Source organism: Caretta caretta, chromosome 8 (assembly GCF_965140235.1).
Source record: "Caretta caretta isolate rCarCar2 chromosome 8, rCarCar1.hap1, whole genome shotgun sequence".
Taxonomy (NCBI): Eukaryota; Metazoa; Chordata; order Testudines; family Cheloniidae; genus Caretta; species Caretta caretta.
In genome coordinates this window covers 30,969,238-30,981,400 of record NC_134213.1, presented here as the reverse complement: position 1 = coordinate 30,981,400, position 12,163 = coordinate 30,969,238, and the positions used below count along the sequence as shown (strand labels likewise).

At 40.7% G+C, this 12,163-nt stretch overlaps 1 protein-coding gene across 2 annotated transcripts in view; it reads right to left on the bottom strand.

The window, feature by feature from the left end:
• The window catches only part of DOCK2 (dedicator of cytokinesis 2), a 488,728-nt gene that overhangs the window by 398,822 nt on the left and 77,743 nt on the right, over nucleotides 1-12,163 (bottom strand). For both annotated transcript variants that reach the window (XM_048861500.2, XM_075131370.1), the window contains exons 15-19: nucleotides 7,964-8,062; nucleotides 4,372-4,444; nucleotides 4,181-4,284; nucleotides 798-981; nucleotides 597-694 (exon numbers count right to left, since the gene is read on the bottom strand). In XM_048861500.2, the coding sequence (XP_048717457.1) occupies nucleotides 597-694; nucleotides 798-981; nucleotides 4,181-4,284; nucleotides 4,372-4,444; nucleotides 7,964-8,062 (558 nt within the window). The remainder of the gene's footprint in view (nucleotides 1-596; nucleotides 695-797; nucleotides 982-4,180; nucleotides 4,285-4,371; nucleotides 4,445-7,963; nucleotides 8,063-12,163) is intronic.

Genomic DNA, 12,163 nt, shown 5'->3' with positions numbered 1-12,163 from the left:
TTCTCCATCCATATTGTACCTAATATCTATTTTAAAATTATTCTTACTGTCCCACTAGATGAATCCTTATAAGTGTGCAAACTGTATTTTGCTTTCACCAAGATTGGTACTAAGATATATTGAAAATTGTTTCCTCTGAGCATCTTGTACCATTAATGACAAAACTTTGTCACTGTAATGATTTTATGTGATCAGAGAAAATTATCTCTGATCTCAGGGAAGAGTGATGTGCAGCTGCACTCTGCAGCATCACCTCTTCCTAAATGACTGGAATGGTGTATTCTTTCCATTGTGTGGAGGAAGACTAGGTTCTGGAATAACAATGGCATACCTACTCTACTAAATGGAAAAAAATAATAGAGGTCATGAATAACCAACCATATCACGATCTAATCCCCTCTATCAGATGATTGTTGAGTGCCATGAACAACAGCCTGATAGAAGCCTAAATGTTCTATCCTCTGTCAAAAGAGAAGCAGAAGGCTCACAAAATCATCTGTAAAGGGGAGAGGAACCCAGCAGTCTGCTATTTACAGAGCGCCAACAACAACAGAACAGCAGTTGTGTAACTGAATGTAACATTGGAAAGGAGGTACCTTCACAACTTCCTCGCCATCCACAATCTTCAATTTTTCTAAATTTTCCTGTAGCAGTTCTGGTTTCATGCGCCACTTCAAAAGACCCAGTAAACCCACTGAAATAAATGGCAGAGAAGATAGTTTTTTAATGTCCGTGTGAGTTTTAAGAACGTGTAATAGCCTTTTTCAAATGCTTACACAAGAATATGAACTGCATACCATTTTGAGTTAGCTTTGTTGAACAAACCAGAGTTGAAATAGAAAAGGCATCCCGTGTGCTTACTGAGAGTCCTCCCACACTGCTAGCACTTCGACTTAAGGTCAATCCTTTATTCTCCACATGTTGACGAGAGGAAGGTAGAGTCAAATAAGCACTGGCATCCTCCATTTTCTTACTATCACCCTGAAAAGATATTAGTTATGTATTATTTGTATTGCAGGAATGCATAGGAATCACAGTCCTGGACAAGCATTGGGCACTGCTCAAACATAACAAAAAGAGGGTCCCTGCCCCCAAAATAGTTTACAAAGTAAGCATAGGTAAGAGAAAACAGGTGACTGCACACAGACGGGGGAGCACAAGTAAATACAAACAATGCTGGTCAGCAAGAAAGTTGCAGTCGCGACACACCAGCAACCTCACCACTGTCAAGATTTTTTTTCTAGGCACCACAGGAAAAGTTTAAGGAGGGGTGACTTTAAGGGTGCTCAAAGGGTGCTCCTTCTCATATGCAAAGGGCAGCCCAGAAGAAATTGGAAAGGTGATTGTTTGAAAATGTAATAAGTGGACAATGCTGGCTGGTACCAGTGGCAGAATGCAGGCTGGAGCTGACCTCTCAATAGCACATGACAGAGAAGTAAAGTGGGGATAGGACATGAAGGGCCTTGAAAGTGGCAAAGTAGTTTGTGTTTGATGAAATGGAGAAGAGAAGAGGACAGTGAAGGGATGCAAAGAGGATGATGTGATCAAAGCAAGAATCCTGGAAATTTTTCTTTGAAGCACCATTTTGAATGGCTACAAGGGCGGGGGGGAGGGGGTCGAGACTGCATAATTCAAGGTCACAGAAGATGATGTTGCAGTAATTGAGATCTAACAGGAGGGTGACCTGGATTGTCTGGATGGAGGGGAAGGTGATATCTTAGAGATGTTATTCAGGAATAATCGGCAAGTTGTAAAACAGGAGATTATTTCTTCTGATTTGAAGACATTCCATAGAGAGTCAATCAAAACAGAATTGTGGTGTTTGGCCTTCTAAGAGAGGCTGTGAATAGTGATGAGCCAAAGAAAATGACAGCATAATTTTGTATCAGGCGAAGTTAATCTGTATTCTGTAAAATTATTTTAGAGGTCCTCTCAATAATTTTATGCACTTGGATATTGATTAGGGAGGACAGATACTACAACAGACTGCATTCAGTTTGTCATAAAATCCAACTTGATTACATTGGAACGATTCAGAAATGAGAAATTAGGGAAAACTATACTCAGTTGACAATTAAGACTAGAACTGAAAACAGTCTCCCCAACACAAGCTTCTAGCAAAAGAAGCCTATTAAAATGAAAACAAACAAACAAACAACCACTTTAGTCAGATTATGAAATGGTAGGTACTAGGGAAGGAAAATAGAATATACCTAACTACAGCTCTTGGAATAGCTACTTGCACCATATAGTACATCCGTCAGTTCACAGTTTGTACCCAATATTGTTGCAACTATTCAAATATCATGACTGTTCAGGTTTGAAGCTGAATTTCCAGACCATATCAGCCTGCAGACCAAGTGTAGCAGATGTGGAGGAGAGTGCGCTGACCTGAAATTTACTTGGCACAGGATTTCTAGATTCAGGAGACTTATTCTTTGATATTTACCATAGCTCCAAAAGGTTTGGCCTGTGAAAGAAGAGCTGTGTGCCAACAGACCTATGGTGTCAGTTTTTATGGTTTAAATAGTTCTTGAGATAATTCATGCTAATGCATCCCTAAGAGAAGTCAGAGATGCTTCCCAGACTGACAAGATGTAAAAAGGGGCTTGGTGCCTAACTCAGTTCAGGTTCTCACTCAAAAGCATTAAAAAAAAGAAAAAAAAAGGTTTCCATCCCATGAGGAGATGTCCATTCTCTAGCTGCAGCCAAGCAAAGCACAGGAAAACCCTGAAAATTATCAAGAGATATATTGAGGGCAGAAAGGTCACTTTTGAAGTTGAAAATGTACTAGAACATTGGCAAGTGTTGCCTGCTTCCTCAATTTTATCAGTCTCACAATTAGGATTTTTTTAAAAGAAAAAGATACATGAGAGTCACAGCTTTCATTTTGAATAGAAAGTTTCTAACTTTCAGAGAAAAGCTTGAAAACATGATTCAAGTGCACACCAAAGGACTGAACATCAGAAGGCAAAAAAAAAAAGGGGGGGGGGGAAGCCACCACCCTTAAAACTTTAAAAGGTATTTAAAACCTCTTGAGTTTAAAGCCCTTCCATTTCTGGGATCCTGACTCATGTTTTTAAATGCTTAGCACTGGTGTTTCTGTATTTGAATTCTAGAAGTAGCATTTCTCTGTCAGAAATGATCTATTTTCTACCACAAATATAATGTGCCAACTCAGTTTAGCATTTCTAATATATATGCTCTCGCTTAACCAGAAGTTATGGGCTTGAAGCAGGAATCACTTGCTGAAATTTTATGGGTTGCATTATACAATCAGTCAAGACTGGATGATCATAATGGTCCCTTCTGGCCTCAATATTTATCAGTTTTAACACCAACAAGAGGTGGGCAAATATCTAAAAAAAACACATTAATCTCCACTGGAATTTATAAACAATTTGCTTTAGTTGTGTGCAGGCCTCTGTTATAGCTTTCCATGAATATTACAGAAAAACTAGTTTACTGGACAGAACACATTTGGAAACAACTAATTAAGTACAGGATTGATTATATTTTCAGGAAATTCATTTCCAATTCCCAGTCTTCAGTATCTGCCTGAGAAACCCAAGTTTAATATCATGCATCCAACTGGGGACAGGGTGGGGGGAAAGTCAACCATGTTATTTGTGGCCAATCAGAACAAACCAGCACTGTTCAAATGTCCAGTATCCAAATCCCTGCAACTGACCATATACAATTCACATCTTAGTATTCATTGTAATTATAAAGCAACCAACCCCTCACAAATACTAGAAAGTCACAAGCTGTTCACAGATTATTCACAAGGCAGGAGAAATCATGGTAAAATTAACTGAATCATATTCCAAGCTCTAATGATGGTTTCAGTCCAGGTCTTGAGTTTTGTCCCAAGCTTCTAGAAGTAGGGACAAAGTAGACTTTAAGCAGGGCAACAAAGGTTAAAATGTGGGAACAGCAACTGTCCTGTGTCATTCTACAATGATTCCTACCTATAGCAGATGTTTGGGGTCATCTTGACCAACTCTAGAAAAAGATGAATCCAGTCTTGTCCATTCAGAGGAAGGACCACATAATTTAAGTCTTTAGTAGGATAATGAGAGGAAGACCATGGAAAATTGGGAATATCATAGAAGACTGAATAGTAAAAAAGTCAGTGAAAAAAATAATTGCTTCTATGCAACAACCTTCATTACTATACCTTTAAGACTACCAACTCATGGGAGCCATCTTGCAGAGTTGTACCATCTTCTTTCATGAGCTTTACATAGGCCATTGCAAAATTCTTTTCTCCCTTGTCTTTAGCTACAAAGTACAAAATCATGTGTTATTTTTTTTAGAAGGACTGGCAACCTTGATTGCAAACAAAAAGAATAAAAATTCTGTACTTACACTCTTGAGATGACCTATGTCTGAACATGAAACGCAGATGTATTCTTTGCATATCTTCAATGGGGACTGCCACCTTTTATAAATCAGAAGTTATAGCACATAATGAAACTTGTCTACTTTGAAATGAATATCCACCATTCCTTTAATTGCTGGGTTTAGCCACTCATGCAATCTGGGCAATTTACAAATTCTGGTTGACATTGTGAAGTTGTTCTTACTGAAAAGTGCTGCATCAAGGAATGCCTCTGTATATCAATTATTGCTGACAAGCTTGTAAGCACATCTCTTCCAGATGAGGGACAATGAAGAAGAGTTACCTTTAATGACTGTACTCTGATTGCTCAGTATATATGCTAAGGAGGAGGGTGTCTAGAGCTGGGAGAAGCCACTTCCTCCAGCCTGCGTGTAAGTAGGCTCGGGTTTGAAGAGCGGAAAATTACTAGCAGCAGGACAAAGGAGCCAGGAGTTGATGATGGGAAGTATCAACTTGAGGGAGTTTGAAACATATGCTCTGGACTGGTGAGGAAACGAAGGCAGAGAAATGTATATAGACTTATTTTTGTCTAGACTTGTGTATTTCTTGTGATTAAGAGCAATAGTGGTTTAGAATCCTCTGAAAGTCAGTCTGTGCATTATGTCTTACACACATGCCCTTCAAGAGTTAACCTGCGGACACAGAGCAACCAGATGGTGGAAGTTCTCGAAGAGAGAGTGTTTAAGCTTTAGGAGAGAGAGAGCAGTTGGCACTGGTAACAGGGGGTAGGCAGCTGGATCATAAAATTTCAGCTTTCAGAAGAGTGTGCTAAATGGAGGATCATCGCCCTGTGAGTATGTTGAGGGATCCCAACCAGAGGCAGTGCCTGGATTCTGTTCAACTCTGGAGGCTTAAAACACATGGGGTCCAGTGGGCTCCTCACAGCTAGAGTTGCCAGGTGTCCTGTTTTCAACCGGAACACTCAGTCAAAAAAGGACCCTGGTGGCTCCATTCAGCACTGCCAACCAAGCCATTAAAAGTCTGGTCAGCAGTGCTGTGGGTCTAAGGCAGGCTAGTTCTTACCTGTCCTGGCAGCGTGCTGCATCCCGGAAGCAGCCAGCAGGTCCAGCTCCTAGGCAGAGGGGCCACAGGGCTCTGCGTGCTGTCCCCACCTCGAGCACCAGCTCCACACTCCCATCGGCCAGGAACCACGTCCAATGGAAGTTGGGGAGCAGGGCCGGTGGGCGAGAGCAGCGCTCAGAGGACCATGGCCCCCCTGCTTAGGAGCTGGACCTGCTGGTCCCTTCCGGAGCACAGCACACTGCCAGGACACCTTAGCCCTGCTGTGCCACTGACTGGGAGCCGCCCGAGGTAAGCTGCACCCAAACCAACCCCCCCCCGAAACTCAGAGCCCCCTCCCACACCCTGAACCCCTCATCCCCAGCCCCACCCCAGAGCCCACATCCCCTTCCTCACCCCAACTCCCTGCCCCAGGCTGGACCCCCACACACATACCCTGAACCCCTCATTTCTGGCACCACGCCTCCCACACCACAACCCCCTGCCCCAACCCAGTGAAAGTGAGTAAGGGTGGGGGGGAGAGAGCCTCCGAGGGAGTGGGAATGTAGTGGGGGTGGGGGCCTTTGGGCGAAGGGGTGGGGCCAGGGTGCTCGGTTTTGTGCTGTTAGGAAGTTGGCAACCCTACTCACAGCCATCTGGTGAGTGGGCAAGAGGGGGCACCTGACGAAACTTGAGACAGATATAACCACATGCAAAAATCAGTGCTACTGTTTCCCACCTGTATGCTGGCCCTATAAAGCCTTGCATACACAAAACACATTTGCCTAGGCCTGGCCTCGGGAAGCAGAAGAGATCCTAGTCCTGAAATCATCTGCTTGGAATTCCTAATGAATTCCACAGTCATTAGGCACCACAGTGAAGCAGAATAGAGGAGGGTGTAAGAAAGGACTGCAGCAGGAGGAAGTAGACTGAGCTCTGGGTGCCTGGGTTTCTATTATACAGTCCAGAATGAAAATGTTCATCAGGACCAATTCCAATTTGCATGCGAGTATGGATAAAGCCATCAGTTATAGGGCGGACAAAATTTCATGTACTAGAAAACAAAAACAAAAAAGGAAAGTGAAATTGTACTGTTAATTATATGGATTTATAGAATACCTCTCAAAACCCTTTAACATCAATCAAAGCCCTATGGAGGTAATTATACCTCTTCAGTAATGGATGAGCTGGAGTAGAAAAATATTAAATGACTTTCCCAAAGCTGCAGAGCAAGTAGGTATCAAAGCCATGAAGACAACAAGGGAGTCATGACCAGATCATCAGGTCACATTCCCACCCACTCTCACACCTCTCATTCTGATTGCTAAAAGTCACAGACGCTACAAGGAAATGAATACGTTATCCAATATTAGCAGCACTCCATTAGTATAAAACATTCTCATGATCTGATGGGTCACATATCAGATTTTTAAATTATATAATTCTGATGTCCATCTTGTGGTTATTCCTATTTTCAGTATAGTAGTAGCTGTGTTGGTCCCAGGATATTAGCAGGACAAGGTGGGTGAGGTAATATCTTTAATTGGACCAACTTCTGTGGATGAAAGACAGACAGGCAATCTTATCTCACCCACAGAAGTTGATCCAGTAAAAGGTATTACTTTACTCACCTTGTCTCTCCTTATTGCTTAGACAGTGATGGCTCCTGAAGTCACATGAGACTATCTTGAACATCACTAGCTACAACACAGCATTTTACACTACCTTAATCTGACTTCAAACCCCAATTTTCAAATAATTGAAAGCACAACTATTTCTAATGGCTTTCAATACAAAATCTATTCAAGTTACTGCCAAAATTTAAAATGGCAACAAGATGTCAAAATGCATTTGTCAGTGCTTTCAAAATACAAACATGTTTTACAGCTGCAGATGACCTACCTTCCTCTATCCACTGTCACTACATACATTGGTGCAGTCGCAGACTTATTACACAGATTACTAACATAATTCAGCCCATCTTCCATAGCACTTTTCCAAAAAAGCATTGACTGTAGACTTGTCAAGTAACCTTGAGCCATGTTTTGTAATTATTGCCTTCAGAACCTTCCAGACTATTACAATTAAACACTCATTACATAGGTGTCTATTAGTTCTTCTCTAACAGACATCCAAGACCATAACAATCTAAAATTTACAGGAGGTTATTTACCATACTCGTTTAATCACTCAAGCGTCTCACTTTCTCTATTTTACACCAATACAGCTAATGGTGTACTTCATTTTCAATTTGGCATATTCAGGACATAAGGTAAACTAAGATGATCTCATGGGTTTTGGTGCTACAAAAACAAGAAATCCTAACACGGCTTTCTGGACTGAAACTTTAAGCGTCACTTATCATGTATCCCAAACTGATAGTTGATGTAAGACATACATGCAACTATATTTCAAGACCTCAAGGTATTTGTTACAAAAAATGTGAGTTGTACTGTAATAGGTTGTTGTTGTTTTGGTTTGTTTGTTTGTTTTTTAGGAGAAAAGATAGGACCTGACAACTGAAGGGGAAAATATAAATGAAAAATGTTTGTGTCATACCTTTAATGTTTCCATCCAGCGTGGCTGTTTGACCTGATAGTAGAGAACTGATCTGTATTCACTTACAGGTTTGTCCCCTGCTCCCAAACAAATTGCATTCTTACACAAAAAGAGGAAAAAAAATACAAACTTAGTTATTTTGTGTAAATAATTCATGGGATGTGGGTAAAAGGCAAAACTCTCCTACTTAAGAACACTCCAACAAGGTACATATTTTCTGCATAACAGATTTACAAAATTCATCCAAAGAACTAGAAGTAAAAGCTGTTTAACTATAATAAATACTAGCATTCTAGAAATCAGAGCCATGAGGAGAAGCAGGAAGTCATGACCAGATCATCAGATCACATTTCCCATCCTGTCTCTCACACCTCACATTCTGATTGCTAAAGAAGTCAAAACACTACAAGGAAATGAATACAATTATCTAATATTAGCAGCACTCCATCAATATAAAACATTCTGAAAATTTCTGACCCTAATGGTAACCAGTCTGGTCACTTGTTTGTAACACTGATGTATTTATCGGATTTTTTTTAAAAAAATTCCATACAAAATAAGTTCCCTGATGGGCTTGCATTGATCAGGCTGTATTTTACTTGAATTATTTCTAAACCTTCAGACATCCACAATGCATTTTGTGGGGTTTTTAGCTCTAAATACATGCTAGTGCCAATCTTTCTACAAATCTTTAGAGGGTGCAACACTGACAACAGTATTCAGAGGCTAACTTGATTATTGGCACGAGTATGGGTTCACTATACTCAATCAATGCAATTCACCTTGTTTATTCCAGAGGTGAATTTGGCCCATTGTACAGAACCAAGAACACCATCAACTAAATTTAAATGGAAAAGCATCTTCCAATTTAAATGCAACACAAGAATTGTTTACAGCTAGAGGCTACAGTGCTACATTTAAAGACACATATAAAAAGGAGTACAGGATATTCTGTTTATTGCACAAATAATAAAACAAGGTTGTATTATTTGTACTGTGATAGCACCTAGAGACCTCAGTCAGACCAGCAACCCACTGTGATAGAAATACATAAGGAAGTCTCTGGCTCAAGGAGATTATAATCTACTTCAAGTATAGAAACGTCAACCATCCTACGTGTAAAATATGATCAAATGTCTTCTATTCCCACCAAGAGGTATTTTAATGCTTTCCAGCGTGTTTCTTCTTTGTTTTGTTTTTTGTACTGCAACCAAGTTGAACAATAAAAGTAGCCTTCAGCCTAGTGCATGCAGCTCTATCACCCCTTACGTGGCTCCCATTGAAATCCATGCAAGTTTTGTACACGCAAAGACTGCAAGAGAAGACTATATATTGACAAACTGGAGTACAAATAGTGTGTAGTACCACTACATAGTCATGTTGTGCCTCAGGAGGGCATTTATTTTAAAAGCTTCACAGAAGAAAGTAGGCCAGGGTCAGACATCCTGTCAGGGTTCCCTCCTCACTCTGAACTCTGGGGTATAGATGTGGGGACCCACATGAAAGACCCCCTAAGCTTATTTCTACCATCTTAGGTTAAAAAACTTTCTCAAGGCACAAATCCTTTCTTGTCCTTGGACAGTATTCACTGCTACCACCAAGTGAGTTAGACAAAGATTCAAGAAAAAGAACCACTTGGAGTTTCTGCTCCCCAAAATATTTCTCCCAATCCCTTCACCCCCTTTCCTGGGGAGGCTTGAGAATAATATCCTCACCAATTGGTACAGGTGAGCGCAGCGAAATCCCTGGGTTTTTAGGACACTAAAACCAATCAGATTCTTAAAAAAAAAAACAAAAAAACAGAACTTTATAATAAAGAAAAAGAAGTAAAAGCACCACCTCTGTAAAATCAGGATGGAAGATAATTTTTACAGGGTAATCAGATTCAAAACACAGAGGATTCCCCTGTAGGCAAAACTTTAAGGTTACAAAAACCAGGGATAAATCTCCTTCTAAGCATAGGGAAAATTCACAAGCTAAAACAAAAGATACTCTAACGCATTTCCTTGCTATTACTTACTATTCCTGTAATTTTAGATGCATCATTCAGTAGGAGCTGGATTATTTGCTTGGTCTCTATCTCCCGAGAGAACACACACAGAGCACAAAAACAAAGCTTCTCCCTCCCCAGGTTTGAAAGTATCTTCTTTCCACATTGGTCCTTCTGGTCAGGTTCTAACTAGGTTAATTGAACTGATTAATCCCTTACAGATAAGGGGATTCTGTACCTCTGGCCAAGAGGGATTTTATATTACTGCATACATAAAGGTTGTTACCCTTCCCTTTATATTTATGACACATCCACATAAACACAATCACTTGAACAACCCTGAATCACAAAAAACTTCCAACAGTGGGAAGTGCCAGAATAGAGAAGGCTTGGGCAACCTCAGGAGATTTTAATTCCTTTAGCATGCAGCCGGTGCCCAGCAAATAACTTGCTCCATAAAGGGTCTAAGATGTAGGTGTTTGTGTATGGGAAAGGGAAGTTAATAAGTTGTGTTTGCTTTTTTCAGTTTTCTGGGAGGTTTAGCTGGACATCTATGCGGCTAGAGAAACCAAGGAGGACCAAGCAAAGCAAAGATACCAAAGCCCTCTCTTTTCTGGGGTTTCAAATTTCACAGGGCTCTTTTCCAAGAAAACAAGCAACAAAATCATAGAGAAATGCCTGGGAACGCTTCCTTAAGCAGCTTATTTTATTTAATCTCTAAATGGCCAGAAAACTACAAATACAACTAGGGAGGATTTGTGTCTCTAGAACTCGCTTCCTTGGCTTTTAGAAAGTAACACTCCTCTCTTTCCTAAAAGTAGTCCATCCCCTTTTAAGGTTCTGAACCTAAAGTAGGCTCAACTGGACATGATTACTTCAGTTCAGGAAGGCACTCCCAATTTAGATTCCAAAATCTCTCCTATGAATTAACTCAGAATTCCCAGGCCACTGTCTTGCTCAGTGAGACTTCCCTCTAGGGGCAGTACTAGGAGCAGGGGGCATGCTGGCAATAAGGCCCCCTCCTGGGGACTCCCTTCTACCCCCAGTACATCTCATTTCAGGGCATATTTTTACATTTGTCATGTTTCATTTCTACACTCAAAGTTATGCCCCAAAGTGCATTGTGGTCTGGATAGGCCCTACCCCACACCAATAGCATCCCAACCCCACTCCAAAGGGGAGTGCTCATTCGGTCCAAAAATAGAGCCACTTCTCTTGGCATCTGCTTTATTAACAAAAAGGTGTTCCCAAATTAACCTATATAAACCCCCAGGATTAAGCCTCAGCACGCTTTACTGCCTCTACAGTAACTTTGCCCCAATTTAAGTCTTCTACACTTGGTTGGCTGTAGTTTGGGCTCCTTCTCTCAGGATCTGTCTGCTCCAAACTTTAGCACTGTCTGCCTGAGGGTGTGTCATTATGCCACTTGCACCAGCAAGTCTGCTTTACCCCTTTCCAACAGGTTCAGCTCCAGCTAATTGGGTGTAGTTTTCAAGCAGTATCTGCCACCCTAGTACACAGCAACCACAGAAAGGCAGTCACTGTTCTCCTTGAATTCATACCCCATTTATGATTTAGAGAGAGGAAGAAAATGTGACACCCCAAAAAAGATCCAATTCTATGTCCAATTTTTGCCACCTGCTATACATCAAGCTCTTGCTGCCTTGTTTTTTTTCCTGGTTGTTCATTTTATTAATTACTCTACTGTGTTTTGTTGTTTTGATGCTATTTTAAAATATCAATATTTAACCCTATTTTAACATTTTCTTCCCAGTTTCTCTATTTCTCTCTAAGTCTCCATTTCTATTTCTAGTCTCACCTTCCTTTCCCACCCCATGTCTAACAATTGCTTCTTCTAGTTCTACTTATTTAACATTATAAAACCTCCCCTTTCAACATTTTAATTCGCATTCTCCAATTTTTCTAAACCTTACCTTTTCCAAAATTTCTCATTGATTTTGTCCCTCATTTCCTCCCCTCCAAAACACTCACACGATATGCTATTTCTACAGACTGGCACAAGCTGAAGAGTTCAGACCCCAATCTGCCTTTTTTTTTTAAATCACCCCAAGTTTGATCAGCACTCATCTCCACTCATTTTATCACAAGGGTTTGTAAATTCTAGGCTAAGGCCATTTAATGGACTGAAAAGACTCTCACAGTACAGCCAGGGATCCCACACACAGGGTAGCTAGTTTCCTGTGCTGAGG